We start from the raw sequence: 17957 nt of genomic DNA, 5'->3' as shown, positions 1-17957 counted from the left end.
ATATAAATTAGCCCATGGATTAGCCATTGGGGATATCTGTCTGGCCTGAATATGATATTTCAAATATAGGCCTCAGTTCAATTCCAAGAGCTCTTTTAGATATAGGCTGGTTACCTCCGGATGGCCTGGCCACAGTGGAGAATGGCTTCTAGTTTGTGTAACAATACTTAGGCCCCATGCCCATTGTGCCTGAAAACTGGTGAGACGTGCTGTTAAGGAATGTCTGAGGGCTTGTGTATGTGCATTCTAGGACCATCTCTAGGGTTAAAGGAAGTATTTCCTAGTCAGACCTATATACATGACAGTAGATGTCTCCTGCCAGTACCCTGCTTTTGGAAAGCTATTTGAGAGGATGCTTGAATAAACCCTGGTCTCCAGTATTGATGGAGAATCCTCCTGAAATGACAAGATGTCTGTGTCTAGTTCTTAAGGCTGCTGGGTAGCTAGGACTTACCTGATCCACACTCCCCCACTCAGTGGTGCTGTTCGGCTGGTTTCAAACACAGCCCCACTCAGTCTGGAATAGATGGCCCCAGTAGTTTAAGACTGATACAAGTCAGACACCGGCAGATATCAAAACCTTCATGATCTTTCTCAAGGATCTTCCACTAAACACAGTATAGAGAACTAAGTCTTTAATATGCGAATCTTTGGAGAATGCTTCCCATCTAAAGGAAATAAGCACTAATTTGCTTTGTAATATAATCAATGTTAACTTAAGTAATTATTATCCAAAATAGAAAATTAATATTTGTAGTAAAGATTACCTAATAAATACAGCAATGCTCCATCTAAATTGTCAAGTCACAGAAGAGTAAATAGTAATTACAACAAAACATTAATGTTTTTTCACTCTTACTCAGAAATAAAGCAACAACAGCTGAAGAGATGAGTCTTGAACTCAAACTTAACAGATTGGAACATTTTCTAAAGAATTACAAGCATAGTGCACATAGCTGTGGACTACCAGGATCTGTGTTATACTACAGAAGAAAATTACAGCCACATCAGAAAGCATTCCATAGGATTCTTGCCAGCAAACACAGGTTATGTTCATTACAATTATATGTGAATTACTCAGGTTCTTTTCCTTTATATTCTTCCATTGAAGATTCAGCTATTAATATTCACTTTTACCCACTTATGTCATTTTGAAGATAGCCTCTGACTTTTACTTTTTAAGGATAAAATATATGGCAACATAAAGTTTTACTTTGACTGCTGTCCAGGGGCTATATTTCTTTAATCTCTACATTGTGTCTATGAAATGAATTTACAGATAAACAGGAGAAACCCTATGCAAACTAATTCCATGTCTAGAGGCATGAAATGAAAGGAAAACAAATATCTAAACACACACTGCTAACTAGAAACTTCTATTCCCTCTTCACAGGGTGGTGCCGACGACTTGGGGAAGAGTAAATTTTTGGGGGAAGGCTGAAAATGTCCATATGAGATGGGTGTTAGACTCTGAGACGTCTGTTTGAGTAGGGGGTTGGCCTCCAGTGTCTGCCCTGTAATAACTTAATATTCCCTGGTTGGATGGACTCCCAGGGAGAGGCTCACATGCTTCCTTTGGAGAATCTGTGTTTTGTCTACCAGGAGAAGCTGAGAGGAAGGTTTTTACCATATTTGTTTTTTTCCCCCAAACACCCTGAGGTCAGAAGAAGATGAAACCAAAGTAACACGGTGGACAGTCATTTTCTGAACTTCATTACTGTTTTTATGTCTATAACTGTCTAATAGGATTTCTATTGCTGTGAAGAAACCCCATGACCATGGCAACACTTATCAAGGAACAACATTTAATTGGTTTATATTTCATAGGTTTAGTCCATTATTGTCATGGTCCTGGCTTCATAGTGACACACAGTCAGATATGATGCTGGCTATATCTTGTTCCAAGACCACAGGAAATGAACTAAGTGTCACACTGAGCTAATCTTGAGCAAAGGAGGCCTCAAAGACCATTCTTATAGTGACACTTCCTCCAAGAAATGACATACCTCTTAATAGTGCAGCTTACTGTGAATTTATTGGGGGACAATCACAGTCAAATTACCACAAAAGCCCCTGTTTTTTTTGTGCATATTCACTGCTGTACAAACATCATTGCTGTATATTTCCTAATCCGTACTCCTGTATAAACCGTTTAAGCACTAATTATTCTTCCCTTAAACCCAGGACTTAGCCAATTTTGGGGAGTCCGAATTTTAATTATAATTTCTTTCTCTTTGTGTTCCATTTCTTTCACTGCATATAATATTTGATATTTTTAATGTACATACAAATTTGGCTTATTCCAATACTTCACTGTGTTAAAATTGAATTAAAAAATTATTTATTTATTATTATGTGTACAGCGTTCTACCCTCATATAAGCCTGCAGGTAGAAGAGGGCACCAGATCTTATTTTGGACTGTTATTACCCACCATGTGATTGCTGGGAAGTGAACTCAGGACCTCTGAAAGAACAGCCAGTCCCCCCATCTGCCAAGCATCTCTCCAATCCCCCACTTTATGGATTTTTTTAAGTCGTGTTCGTCTCTATGTTATATATCTACCTTTGCCAAACCCTACAAGGGGGGCAAAAATGATCTTCTAGGAATTTCTCCTTTTTTTCCTCAATAACTTAAGCACATCGCAGAAAAAAAGCTGTGAGTTTACTAGTTAAGAAACCCACAGTATTTAACAGTGTCAAACGTAAAATATACTGTTTGGCATCTAATAAAAGATTACAGCTTTGCAAACAAGGAAGAAAATAGGACTGATAATGGAATTAAACAGTATAACTGCAGCACATACCTTAACATTTTGGTATAAATGGGACAGACATGAAAAGTTCCCAATAAAACTTCTAGAAATAAAATTGTGGTGTCTGTGCTGAGAAACAGCTGATGTAGGTACTAGTAGATTGGATGTTCCAGAAGGGAAGATTAATGAAATTGAAGATGATATTCACAAGGAGACACACAGAAAATGAGAATGAGGTATAAGTGAGCTGAGGAAGAACTCAAATGGTCAAGTATTTTGCAAGTGGGGATCCAGACATAGAACTTTAATATGTAAGTTTCTTGAATGACAAGCTAGCTGATACAACAGTAATTCCAACATTGTACCCTTCTCTGTTTCCTCCTCCTTGGACAGGCTTATTTTTCCCAAGTGCTTAGAGGCTTCTTACCTGATGTCATCCACAGTCAGGCCTTCTACGTATTTCCTGTGACCAAAGACTGTTTTCCTCAAGTCTCTGCACCATCCAAGGGCGGATGATACCTAATGAATACACTGAAAAGACTCCAATTTTATTGTGTTGTGGGTTTTTTTTCTGTTGTTGTTGCTTTGGATTTTGTATTTTTTCTGTTTGTTTGTACTGAAAAATGAAGTTCCCTTCACACCGCTTATCTTGCTCCAACAGGCACTCTTTAAGGTTTTGTTGGTAAATGAGTACAGGCAAAAATTCTTTGACATTTTCTGGCTTACTCTTGATGCCTGACTGAGAGTTTCTAGCCGTGGAGGTACAGCGCATCATCTGCAATCTGGTCACTAGGAGGCACTGCAGATCCACGGAGAGAGCCTTGGGTGGTGCTTCGGAAGGTAAATGCAGAGCTGTAACATGGAGCCCACAGTAGGGTATTTGCTGTGGAACCAAAAACAGTGCTGGCTCAGCAGGCATAGGGCAGAGACCAGGAGGTCGATCATCTTTGCACATAAACTGGTCACCAGCACATGGAGCCGTAAACTTTTGGCAATCCAAAACCTACCGAGACTAAAAGAGAAAGAAGCAGCTGCATGAAAAGGACTTCATCACAGGCAGTCGTATTTATTCAGCACAGCCATTTCCATTTACACTAAGGCTGAGCTTAAATGAGGGGTTGAGCCAGCAGAGTATGCCCAAGGGTGTAGAGAGCCTATGGGAGCCAATGAGACCACTGACCTCAGAGCCCAACACCACAGGCAGTGAGATGAGAGGAGGAGAGAGAGAGGAGGAGCTGACTCTGCTCTCACAAGGACAGCAGCATCCTGAGGAGAAGGATGAGTGACACTGCCCTCCCTGACTCTGCCTGGGGCCCCACCCTGCTCTGCTGTGTCACTGTCTTTCTCCTGGGGACAGGTAAGTCCTGAGCTCAGGAGGGACTGCTCCTGACTCCTTCACTGCAGCTGCATCCACGCCCTCTTCCTCCAGATGCTCACTCCTGCCTCCTGCCTCCCCAGGTTCAGCAAATCCTGGGGTCATCCAGTCTCCAAGACACCTAATCAAAGCAAGGGGAGGAAGGTCCACTCTGACATGCATTCCCATCTCTGGACATAACAGTGTGGCCTGGTACCAGCAGACTCTGGGGCAGGAACTGAGGTTCCTCATTCAGCATTATGAAAGAATGGAGAGAGAGAAAGGAAACATCCCCAGCCGATTCTCAGTGCAGCAGTTCAGTGACTATCACTCTGAGATGAACATGAGCGCCTTGCAGCTGGAGGATTCTGCTGTGTATTTCTGTGCTAGCTCATCACAGCCTTACAGAGTGACTGGCTTTCTGTCCCCAATCTTCCTGTGCCAGTTGGTGATGTATTAGGGAGGGGTGGGGACTTGCTGCACAGCTGCCCTAGCTATCCACAAGAATGCATTAACTCTATACTAGGTCCCTCTGCCCACCTGAGCTCAGACGGAGTCCTAAACACTAGGGTGGACTCCATGACTCCTGACGTTGGCACATGTCTGCCAGTGCCTTCCAGCTCCACGTCAGCGCTAGAAACCTTACCCTGGGTTGTGTGCTTGGGTGTTGGCATAAGCTACATGTTTCATTGTAAAGGTACACACTAGTGATTGATTTGTGGATGAAGACATATTCATTCCACTTTATACACAGGAATTGATAACTTGTTATATTATCTAACAAATCATATTTGAGAATGCCAATCATAGAATTAAAACCTGCATTTCTTTGCCTTGGAAATCAAAGTATGACTTTCCATAGTAGTCTTCTCTGGTATGCTAGAAATGTAGCAGCCTCTCAGCCTCTTGTGTTATGACACTAGCTGAACTTAGTGTGCGTGTGTTGAAGGGTGCTGACAGGTTATAGATATATAATACGAAACCAGATAATGTTTTTTTCTTAACTTTCAAGATGTGGGTTACATTTTCAACAGAAGAAAATTTGTTACTCAATAATCATCAATCAATTTAAAAGGAATACAAAGAGGTATTTTTGGCAGATGTTTCTTTCTTCAATGAAATCAGAGCATTGTCCAGAAGAGTAACATTACTGGTAGATCAGACCTTATTTTGGAAATGAGCCTAAGAGCTGTGACATCTCATGTTTCCCACGGCAAACATTTAAGTCTACAATAGAAAGTGACTCTTATGCTGACTCAGCCATGGGCAATGGCCTCCTTTGTTGGTGACTGCTGGTGTCTGTGGACCAGCCAAGCTTGGGGCATAGATGGGCATGCAGTTTTGGGGGATGTCCAGACCCTGTACTCAGCTACTTCACACGGATGCTTTGATGGTCCTCTTTGTCTCTGCTTCTGCTTTTGTATCTCTTCTCACCAGTGTAGGATTACAGAAAGAATACATCAAAATCCCACCAGGAAGTGTGGCCACAGAAAGGAGGTTTCACACTTTGATGTATGTTATCTGTGTAGGCAGTAACTGAGGTACGTTTCACAGGAAGGAACCTAAACTGTTTTTGAGTAGACGTGTTTGATTTTAGCAAACTTACGACAAAAGTGATACAAGAGCTTTTGAATGATTTTGGTATTTCTCCCTGTTACCTTAGAGGCACCAGCATAGCATCAACTAGCCTTGCCAGTGTGTTTGCGTTAGTGGCCACACCCCTTTGGGCGTGGCTTCAGGTGCAGAAGGATGGAGCTGGAAAGTGGGCAGCTTGAGGCAGGCACTTGCTCCCTTGTGCTCTCTCAAAGGGCAGACAAGGGATACAGCAGTTCCTTATTGCCATCTGTGTAGGTTGTTCCCCAATAAAACACGCATTTGTCATTTACCTTGGGTCTAGAGAACTCATTATTTCCCTGCCTTCATACGAGACCTGCACATACCTGTGCAAACAGCTCATCAACACTGAACAGGGGGTCTCCTCTTGACAGCAAGCATAATGACAGAGACTTAAATCCACCAACAGCAACTTCACCTGAAACAAATGTAGCATTCCTGTCAGCGGAGGAACAATCTGGTCTGAGCCTAGAATGTAGAGCTTATGTCCCTGAATAGGTACGAGAGAGCTTAAAACATTTGCTCAAATTCTAGTAACCTCAGAGTTGGTGTTTTATAAGCTGGATGTCAAGTGGTACTTGTAGCCACAGATGACACTGAAGGTTTTCTTAAGTATTTAGACAAAGCAAATAATTGGTAGAAACCTCATGGAATACATCGTGTGTAAGAGTGTAATTAAGACTACAAATAGTAAAACATAAGACTATGTAAAATAAAGAATTATATGATAGTAAGAATAAAAGTTGTGATTTAAAAAAACAGAGAAAGAGTCCATACATGTATAAATACAAAGTAAACCAAAAACTCTATAAATCTCAGCCATTAATTTGTGTGTGTCAACTCCAAATATTGTTGTATACTCCAAATGTACGATTATAATTGGATGTTTGCTTGTTTCTGTAGGGAAGGGGCGGGGCATGTCAACTCTGCAGCTCAAGTATTTGTTGGAGACAGTGACATCACTAAGTCACTGAGAGCCCCAGCTCTCGTTTCCACAAACAGGGCTGGAAGACATCACATCTCGCCTTGGTCCTGAGATGGATGTCAGGCTCTTCTGTGTGGCCTTGAGTCTGCTGTGTAGAAGTGAGTGCTGGACAGGACACAGGTGTGCTTCCCTTCCCAGAATTCCCAAGTCTTTGAGCTGAGATGACATCATCAGGCTCTGTCTCTCTCTATTACAGAACCCATGGAGGCTGCAGTCACCCAAAGCCCAAGAAACAAGGTGACAGCAATAGGAGGAAAGGTGGAACTGAGCTGTCACCAGACTTTTAACCACAACAATATGTACTGGTATCGGCAGGACCCAGGGCATGGACTGAGGCTGATCCATTACTCATATGGTGCTGATAACACACAGAGAGGAGACGTCCCTGATGGGTACAAAGCCACCAGACCAACCAAAGAAAGATTCTCCCTCGCTCTGGAGACGGCTTCCCCCTCTCAGACGGCTGTGTACTTCTGTGCCAGCAGTGATGCACAGCAATGTGTGACTGCCTCCTCTCTGCACGTAAATTAGGAAGTCAAGTTGCCTGTGTGCCCCAGGAAGTTCCTGCCTTTCTAGGTACGATCTCTTTCCAGGCTCTGTTTACTGAGTAGGTTAGGAAACCCTTTGTTCTGTAGGACAATATCCTGTGAGATTCTGTGTCTCCTTCCTCACTCAGTGCTGTCCCAGCCTTCCCAAGCTCTTCCCACTCCAGCTGAACCTCTCTGCATCCCATCCCCTCCTCATATGTTCTGTGGCTGCTCTCAAATGAGCAGGTGTTCTCTAAGGACACTTCCTCTGCATGGAAGACATGCTTTCCCCCGTTTCCGCATCTCTCCTTCCCATCAAAAGTTATTCCACATAGGATTGTCTTTGTTTTACCATTTCTACTGGCCGTTGGTGGCACACGCACTCAGGAGGCAGAGGCAGGCAGGTGTCTGTGAGTTCGAGACCAGCCTGGTCTACAGAAGGAGTTCCAGGAGAGCTCCAAAGTCACAGAGAAACCCTGTCTCAAAAAACAAAAAAAAAATCATGATTTCTTAGTTTTATTTACTATCTTTATGTGTGCTTTTTTGGTGTGTTGTAAATAAATAAGTCAATTCATATGTATTTAGCAAAGCATGTGAATGAATATATATGCATACATGTATATATATATATACATTTCCAAGTGATTGGAAAATGGAACAATTTCCCATCATCCAGAAAAAGAAATGCTATAGGGATTAGCATTCCATAATAAATGTCTATAATTCATTTTCTTGGTCTTGATGTATTTAGAAACATAAATTGCATATTCTCTTGTTATAATGTGTAAGTAATTTGGCTCAGTGCATGGTAATTGGGTTGATAGCTGCAGGAAGCTGCTCATGACACACTACATTTTACAAAATGGGAACTAAAATTGTGTCAGCACTGAGTTTGGAGATCCACGTCATAGTTACCTTTCCGTCATCATGACAGATCTAAGAAAATAAAGGAAGAACATCTATTTTGCCTCTGTATCTCAGTGTTTTGGTCTACGATTAATTGGACCTGTGGTGTGGCTGAAGAATATAACAGGACTGATATTCCAATCTCATGGCAGTGAAGGAGAGTGAAGAAGGAAGGAGAGAGAGAGAGAGAGAGAGAGAGAGAGAGATTTCAGTGCATGCCTCTAGAGGCCCCTTCTTTCTGAAGTTGTCTACATGACTCAATAATAAACCTGTCAATAAATAAATTCGCCATTGGTGGAACCTAAGCCTCCATGATCTAATCTTTTTCAAAGCCCTTCCTCTGATCATTTGTAGACCAGGAATTATCAAGGGTTCAGGCAGGAGGCTTCCAGAAGGTGGGTTGGTCTTGGCTAGCAAGTTCTGATCTGAGAGTAAAAAGGAAAAAAAAAACACTCACACATTCATTCCTCTCCTGACTCTTTATTCTTCAAGAAATGTTCTTCCCCAGAGTTCTCTTTCAAAAAGATCTCTTTAATATTTCTTCTGAAAAGTTCTCTCTAATAAGTTCTCTTTTTAAAGTTCTCTTTCAAAACTTCTCCTTAAAAATTCTCCTAGAATCTCTCTAAAAATTCTCTGAAAGTTCCTTCTGAAAATTCCCCTGCGGTCCTTCTAAAAAGTCTCCAGAAGTTCTTTTTTCTAAAAAATTCTCAGAAAGGTCCTTTTAGTCCCACAATTCTTCTAGTTTTTATATACACAGGCACATTCAACAATTCTCTCACAATTCAGCATGCATATATCTCTGAGCCAGGAAAGGCAGATAAAAATCTTGACAAAAGCAGGGCCCCTCATATCTTGGAAGGAGGAGAGGACACATGATTTCTAAAACATGCTGTTAACTCGTTAGAGGGGATTTCTCAGTGCTGTATCAAAGAAAAAAATCTAAGGCTTTGTAGTGAGATCCTGGGGCTGCTGCTTCCAGCCTTAGTAAGCAGTGGGGCACCCTTACCACTAACACGGTGAGAGAAGAAGGAATTCCTTTCTCTGGGGCCCATTTGAGAATATGAAGTATTCAGTATATATTCTACATACAGCCAAATTCGTAGCAATAAATATTCTGGAGCTGATTCCTAGAATATCAATTGCTACTTCTGCAATAAATGACAAGGGCTTAGAGCAAGTAAGCCTTTAATTCCTGAATCTCCAAGGAACAGTTAACATCTAAACCAAACAAGCACTTTTTTGCCTTGTAATGAAGCATACCTTGCCTATACCTTACCCCCAAAAGATAAAGAATACCATTATTAATAAAAAAATACCCCAGGAGATACAGAATGTTCCTCCTACATTGTCAAGCCAAAAAAGAGTAAATAGTATTACCGCAACTTCTTTCATTGTCAGCCATCAACAACTCATCAGCAGCTGAGAGGCGAGCCATGAATTCAGACTTGCCAGATAGAAACATTTTCTAAAGATTTACAAAACAGAATGTGTAGTGAGCTGTGAACTACCAGGAACTGTCTTATGCTACAGAAGAAAATTACAGCCACACCAGAAAACACTCCATGGGATGCTTTCTAACAAACAACGTTTTGTTTAGTTACCAGTGCATCTGAATTAGTTAGTTGGGCTCTTACCTTTTAAGTACATCCACGGAGGATGCAGCCATTAATATATACTTTTACTCTCTTTGTAATTTTGAAGGCAATCTCCCTTCCTCTTCTTTTTAATTTTTATGAGAGCAATGACACACATGGTAACAACAGAGTTCAGTTTGGTGCTTACGGGAGAAGGTGTGTTCGCTTACTCTCTGATTTGTGTCTTGAAAATGAATTCACAGATTAACAGGTAAAAAGCTACACAAGATAATTGCATGCCTTGTGATGTGAAATGAAAGGACAATAAATATCTAAACGCCTACTGGTATCTAGAAACTTCTATTCCCTTTTCATAGGATGAGGTGTGGGGTATGCAGGAAGACTGAGGAAGAATCAATGTGTGGGGAGGAAATCTGAAAATTTCCTTAAGATGTTAGACTCTGAGGAGTCTTTCTGGGGATAGGGTGGGCCTCCAGTGTCGTCTCCTGTGATAACTTAATCCTCCCTGTTTGGGTGGACTCCCTGGGAGAGGCTCACATTCTTCCTTTGGAGAATCTATGCTTTGTCTACCAGGAGAAGCTGAGAGAAAGATTTTTTTCCCATACTTATTGCCCCCTAAGCATCTTTAGGTCAGAAGAACAAGAAACCAAAGTAGCTTAGTGGGCAGTCATTTGCTGAACTCCATCACTATTTTAATATCTATAATCTCATGATATTTCATACATGTCCATTGTGGTGTATAACCAACATCACTAGGTATTTGCTAAGAAGCTTTGCTCTTTAAACTAACTAAGCAGTAACAATTCTTCCTTCCATACCATGATCTGGCCTATTGTAGGGACTCTATGCTCAGAATGATAATTTTTCCCTTTGTGACTGGTTTCTTTCACCTCACATAATATTTGTACATTTGTAATCTGTACACAATCTTGATTTATTTCAATACTTCATTACATTAACATTGTATGTTTTTCTACTTTTCCATCATTTTCTGGAGTTTTAAGTTTGGTCTATCTTTATGTTTTACATACATTTTTGTCAAAGCCTACCTACAAAGAAATAGAATGGTCTCCTAGGAGTTCGCCTGGTTTTGGTTCTCAGAAACATGAGCACATTGCAGAATAAAGATATCAGTGCACTTGTAAGAAAACCATGACACGTGAGGCTATCAAACACAAAATATAACTGTTTGGCGTCTAATAAAAGATTACAGCTTTACAAACAAGGAAGAAAGCAGGACTCATCATTAGAAGGTAACCCATTTCTGACAAATTGGCTGACGATGACCTGAAGCGGTATAACTGCAGCACATACCGCATCAGATTGGTAGAGATGGAGCAGACATGCAAAGTTCACAACCAAACGTCTAGAAATAGAATTGTGGTGTCTGTGCTGAGAAACAGTTGCTGTAGGTAGCAGTAGATTGGATGCTCCAGAAGGCAGGACTGATGAATTTGAAGACAGTATTCATAAGGAAACACAGAGAAAATGAGAACAAGGTGTTAAGTGAGCTGAGGATAACCTCAAATCATCGCATATTTCACAAGTGGGGATTCCAATGTAGATTTTTTTATAAATTTTTAAAATTTAACTTTTCACACACATTTCTCCCAGTTCCTTCTCCCTCCCCCGGTACCCCAATTCCCTAAACTACCCAACTCCATCCCCACTCTGCTCCCAAGGGAGGGTAAGGTCTTCCATGAGGGATTTTCAAAGTCTGTCATATCATCCCAGGCAGGGCCTAGGTCCTCTGCCCTGTTTCCAGGCTGAGAAAGCATCCCTCCATGTGGAATGGGCTTCCCAGAATCGATATGTATGCCAGGAATAAATACTCATCTACTCTCCAAGGTCCCACAGTTTGCCGAGGCCTCTTCTCTGACACCCAGATGGGGGGAGCGGGGAGAGAAGGGGGAGTGTCTGGACCAGTCCCATGATGGCCTCTCAGTCATCAGTCTGGTGTCCATGGGTTCCCCCTTGTTTAAGTCAGCTGCCTCTGTGGTTCACCAGCCTGAGCTTGATTCCTTTAGTCATCACTCCTCTTTGCAACTGGATTCCAGGAGTTCAGTTTTTAGCTGTGGGTGTCTACCTCTGCTTCCATCAGCCATTGGATGAGGGTTCTTGGATGGCATATAAGGTAGTCATCAATCTCATTATCAGGGGAGGACATTTAAGGTAGCCTTAATGCCCATTGGTGTCATTCTTGTAGATCTCTGAAAATTTCACTAGTGCCATATCTCTCCTCCAACCTATAATGACTCCCTCTATTATGGTATCTCTCATCGTTTTCTCCTCTATTCTTACCCTGGCTCAAACTTCCTGCTCCCCCATGTAGAGAATTTTCAATAAAGGAATCTAAAATGGCTGAGAGACACTTGAGAAAATGTTCAACATCCTTAGGCATCAGGGAAATGCAAATCAAAACAACTCTGAGATACCATCTCACTCCCATCAGAATGGCTAAAATAAAAAAAAACACTAATGACAATTTATGCTGGAGAGGATATAGAGAAAAGGGAACACTCCTCCATTGCTGGTGGGAATGCCAACTTGCTCAGCCACAGTGGAGATCAGTATGAAGATTCCTCAGGAAAATGGAAATCAGTCTACCACAAGACCCCAACAATTCCACTCGTAGGCATATATCCAAAAGATGTACACTCATACAATAAGAACATCTGCTTAACTATGTTCATAGCAGCATTATTTGTAATAGCCAGAACCTGGAAGCAACCTAGATGCCCTTCAGCTGAAGCGTGGATAGAGAAAATGTGGTACATCTACACAATGGAGTACTACTCAGTGGAAAAAAACAATGGAGTCTTGAAATTTGCAGGCAAATGGATGGCACTAGAAGAAACCAACCTGAGTGAAGTAACCCAGTCACAAAAAGACAAATATGGTATGTACTCACTCATATATGGATTTTAGACATGGATCAGGGGATTGCCAGCCTACAATCCCACTGCCAGAGAGTCTGGGAAGCAGGGAGGACCCTAACAGAGATATGCATGGTAAACCAGAGACAGGGAATGGGACAAGATCTCCTAATTGGATTGGGAGCAGGGGGGAGGGGATGAGAGAGAGAGAGATATGGGAGAAAGAGAGGGGGAGAAGAAGAGGGAGGAGGAGGAACTGGGGACCAATGTAGAATTTTAATATTTAAATTTCTTCAAACACAAGCTTCCTATTACAACAATAACCCCTACATTGTAGCCTTTTCAGCTTTCTCTTCCTTAGACTGATCTGTTTTTCTTAGTGCTCAGAAGCTTCTCCCTTGATATCATTTACAGTCATCTTGTCATAAAAATATTCCTAGCCTAAAGGTGTTTTGCCCAGGTCCAATCCCTTCCAAAGGCATCTGGTATCTAATGCCTTTTGTATGACTCCTTGCAACACCATGGTATATCTTAGACTTGGACTTAGATTTTTTCCTTTTTTTTTAAAATGAGTTCCTTTTATGCCTACCTCAGTAGTATAGACAGTATTTGATATTTTGTTGGGTTAACTGGAACTGGCAACAACTCTGCAATGTTTTCTTCTTCACCCCAGATGCCTGATTTTGAGCTCCCAACACCCTCTACCACAGCCAGTAGAGGTACAACCCAGTGACTGCACAGCTGGTCACTAGGGGGCACTGCAGATCCACGGAGTGAGCTGCTGCAGAGCTCTGGTTGGGAGTCCACAGTTGGGTGTGAGCTGTGAAAGCAGAAACCATGCTGCTCAGGAGACATAAGGCAGGGAAAGAGAGGTTGATCATCTTTACGCACCCACTGGGCAGCCATGAAATGTAACCTTGAAAATACAGGAGAAGGAAGCTACTGTCTCAGAGGAAATCATGGAAAGGACTCTTCCACAGACAGCCATCTCCCCTTCCACTAAGCAGGCTGAGCCTAAAGGGGAGGGGTTGAGCCAGCAGAGTATGCTCAAGGGTGAAGGGACCCTATGGGAGCCAACAAGATCACTGATCTCAGAGCCCGACATCACAGGCAGTGAGATGAGAGGAGGAGAGAGAGGAGGAGCTGACTCTGCTCTCACAAGGACAGCAGCATCCTGAGGAGAAGGATGAGTGACACTGCCCTCCCTGACTCTGCCTGGGGCCCCACCCTGCTCTGCTGTGTCACTGTCTTTCTCCTGGGGACAGGTAAGTCCTGAGCTCTGGAGGGACTGCTCCTGACTCCTTCACTGCAGCTGCATCCATGCCCTCTTCCTCCAGATGCTTACTCCTGTCTCCTGCCTCCCCAGGTTCAGCAAATCCTGGGGTCATCCAGTCTCCAAGACACCTAATCAAAGCCAAGGGAGGAAGGTCCACTCTGAAATGCATTCCCATGTCTGGACATGCCAGTGTGGCCTGTTACCAGCAGACTCTGGGGCAGGAACTGAAGTTCCTCATTCAGCATTATGAAAAAATGGAGACAGAGAAAGGAAACATCCCCAGCCGATTCTCAGTGCAGCAGCTCGGTGACTATCACTCTGAGATGAACATGAGCGCCTTGCAGCTGGAGGATTCTGCTGTGTATTTCTGTGCTAGCTCATCACAGCCTTACAGAGTGACTGGCTTTCTGTCCCTTAGTCATGCTGTCCAAGCTGGTGATGTACTAGTGAGGGATGGGAAGATGCCACACAGCTTTAGCCAAGGCCCAGGAATGCTTGTGGGTCTTTACAAATCCCCCACTGCCCTACTGAGCTCACACAGAGAGTTGTAAACACTGGGGTTGGTCCCAAGACTTCAGATGTCCTCATGTCTCTGCCAGCACCTTTTCAGCTTCTAGCCAGGGGTTGGAACCATACTCTAGGTGGGGTCTGCGGTTTGGGAATAAATTGCACATTATAAGAGAAGAGTATACACTAGTGAATCCATGCTTAGAGGAAAATTCCCTCCCTCCTTCCTTCTTTTCTTTTTTTTTTTTTTTTTGAGATAGAGTTTCATTGTAGTCCTGCCTATCCTAGAACTCCCTCTATAGACCAGGCTGGCCTCAAACTCAGAGGTGTACCTGACTCTTTCTCCAGAGTACTAGGACTAAAGGCACATGCCACCATGGTCTGGCTGTAGAAGACTATTTCTACATGTCACTTTATACATAGGAATTGATAGCTCATGGAATTTCCCAACATTTCATGCATAGGAATATCAACACTAAGATTGAAATCTATGCCTTTTTGTCTTCAAAATCAAAGTATGAGTTTCCATGCTGTTATCCACTTCAGTCAAAAACATAGCAGCTCACTGTCTCTTGTTTTATAAGGCAGCTGAGCTTAGTGTTTTCGTCTCTGAATGGGATGTGCGACAGGTTATAGATGTGTAATATTAAGGTAGATAGTGTGCGTACTGACATAATTTCAAGAAGGGTTTAACATTTTATACAACTTGAAGTTTATTACCTAACCATTCAATAAACAATTTAAAAAGACTATAAAGGAGATATTTATGGAATATGCTTCTCTATCTAATGAAATTAGAGTATTGTTCAGAAGACTTACATTATTGGTGGAGCATATATGGTTCTGGAAATGAGCCTCAGAGCCATAAAATTTCATTTCCCCCCTCCAAATATTCAGGTCTAAAGTAAAAAGTGCCTCTTCCTTGGACACACCTCACGATGGGCAATGGCTTCCTTTGTTGGTGGCTGTTAGTCTCTGGGGACTGGCCAAGCTCAGGGCACACATGAGAATGGTGTTTCTGATGGTCAGACTGTCTCTCCTGCTTCTTCTTATGGATGCTATTCTGTCCCTTTTGACTCCGCTTCTGTTTTCGAGTCCTTCCTCACCAGGGTGGGATTATAGAAAATATCCATCAAGATCCCACCAGGATGTGTGGTCACAGAATGAGCTTTGACATTTTGATATTATCTGTGTACACAGTAACTGAGATGTGCTTTACAGGGAGGACAGTTAAGTGTCTCATGTTAGCAAACTTATGACAAAGTTGACATGAGAGCTTTTGAATGATCTTGGTACGTTTCTCTGAGACCCCAGAGTCACCAGATCTGCATATTACCAGGCAAACGGCTCACCCACCTTGCTGAAGGGGGTTTCCTCTTGACATGATGCACAGTGACCAAGTCTCAGTTCCACAATCCACAGTCTCACCTGAAACAAAGGGAGAATTCCTATGAATGAAGACATACTCTGGACTGAGCCTAGAAGTTAGAGCTTGTGTCCCTGAATTGGTATGAAATAGCTTAAAACAGTGGTTCAAACTGTAATGACCTCAGCCTTGGTGTTTTATAAGCTTTCTGGGTGTCAAGAAGACCTTGTAGCCATAGATGGCATTGGAGGTTTATCTTCAAGTATTTTGGCAAAGTGAAGACCTAGTAGAAAACTCATGGAATACAGAAGGTCACAATAATGCAGCAAACTATGAAAATACTAAACATTAAAACATTGTGAAATAAGAAATAGTGTCACAGGAGGGATGAAATAATCCTAATATGTTGGCTGAAGCCAGAGAAAGAGTATATGCTTGTATAAATATGATACAAACCAGAAACGCTTTCCTATATATGCTGTTAATTTGCAAATACAATTGAAAATATTGTTGTATATTCCAACTATAATCTGCAATTGTAATTGAATGTTGACCTGTTTCTGTAGGGAAGGGGCGGGGCATGTCAACTCTGCAGCTCAAGCATTTGTTGGAGACAGTGACATCACTAAGTCACTGAGAGCTCCAGCTCTAGTTTCCACAAACAGGGCTGGAAGACATCAGATCTCTCCTTGGTCCTCAGATGGACTTCAGGCTCTTCTGTGTGGCCTTGAGTCTGCTGTGTGGAAGTGAGTGTTGGACAGGACACAGGTGTGCTTCCCTTCCCAGAATTCCCAAGTCTTTTATAGCTGAGATGACATCATTAGGTTCTGTCTGTCTCTTACTACAGAACCCATGGAGGCTGCAGTCACCCAAAACCCAAGAAACAAGGTGGCAGTAACAGGAGGAGAAGTAACACTGAACTGTCACCAGACTGATAATCATGACTACATGTACTGGTATCGGCAGGACCCGGGGCATGGACTGAGGCTGATCCATTATTCATACATTGCTGGCAACACTGAGAATGGAGATATACCAGATGGGTACAAAGCCACCAGACCAAGGACGGAGGCCTTCTCCCTTGTTGTGGAGACGGCTTCACCCTCTCAGACAGCTGTGTACTTCTGTGCCAGCAGTTATACACAGCAGCGAGTGGCTGACTCCTCTCTGCACATAATGTAAATCAAGTTGCCTGTGTGCCTCAGGAAGTCTCTGCTTCTGTAAGAGTCACTGAGCTATGACCAACAAGGACCATTTCAGCATGGGTCTCAGCCCAACTGAAGTCCATTCTAACACCGTTTCATGGCTGCTTGTGTCTTCTCCACCCCTTGTTTCTGCCTTCAGAGAGGAACTAGAATCCTTAGTTGAAGTCCTGATGACTCTTTTGGTAAGCTTACAACCATCGACTCTCCAACAACTTTACTATCCATCTGAGTCACTAACATGGTCTCTTTCCAAGCTGTGTTTACTCTGTAGGTCAGTAGACCCTTTGTTCTATAGGACAATCGTTTGCAAGGTCCTGCGTCATATTTTTCCCTCGTCTCTGTCATCAGCCTTTTCCCCAGGTTCCTTCCTCTCCAGCTGAACTTGTCTGTGTCCCATTACTTCCTCATGCACTTTTCGCTGCTTTCAACCCCAGAGATGGTTTCCTAGGCCATTTCTTCTGCACAGAACAATGGCCTTTCCCTATTGTTATGGATCTCTTCTTTCCATGAAAAATCTATTCCAGGTTGCATTATTTTTCTTTACCTTTTAAAGATCTTCATGTCATTATATTATTTCTTCCCTTACCTCTTCCTCTAGCCCTGCACACAATTCTATTTCCTTTCTAACTCGTGGCCTCTTATTCTTTTTAACTATATACTTTTGGTTTGGTTTTTTTGGGGGGATGTAGGGGGTGTATGGTATGAATAAAAATATAATTTCAACCTGTCAAGTCTATTTAGTGTTTCTTACAGTTAGACTTCTAGGAATGCTTGGTTGAGACTGGACAACTCATTTCACAAGGTCAACCCATCAGAGTTAAGAACTCTGCATCAAGAATTAAACCAAAAGTAAGACATGTTGGAATTATTGCCTTGTGAATGAAGGGGTTGTTTCTTGCTGTAGCTTACACCCTACTGTTGCAAACTTGGGATTTATTTCCCCCAGTTCAGCAACATTTGATAATTTGGTGGGCACAATTCCCCCTATGCAT

General features: G+C 42.4%; 2 gene segments (V, D, J or C); both read left to right on the top strand.

The window, feature by feature from the left end:
• The first annotated feature begins 3656 nt into the window (after positions 1-3656).
• On the top strand, positions 3657-4568 carry LOC121137749. The segment is given in 2 exon segments: positions 3657-4111; positions 4213-4568. Coding segments are annotated over 2 exon segments (435 nt in total).
• Positions 4569-13475: 8907 nt separating this feature from the next.
• On the top strand, positions 13476-17696 carry LOC121137775. The segment is given in 2 exon segments: positions 13476-13876; positions 16608-17696. Coding segments are annotated over 2 exon segments (414 nt in total).
• The last annotated feature ends 261 nt before the right edge of the window (positions 17697-17957 follow it).

This window comes from Mesocricetus auratus, unplaced genomic scaffold (assembly GCF_017639785.1).
Source record: "Mesocricetus auratus isolate SY011 unplaced genomic scaffold, BCM_Maur_2.0 Super-Scaffold_100694, whole genome shotgun sequence".
NCBI classification, from domain to species: Eukaryota; Metazoa; Chordata; class Mammalia; order Rodentia; family Cricetidae; genus Mesocricetus; species Mesocricetus auratus.
Note: the sequence above shows the minus strand (reverse complement) of the source record. Positions and strands in the feature narration are given on the sequence as shown.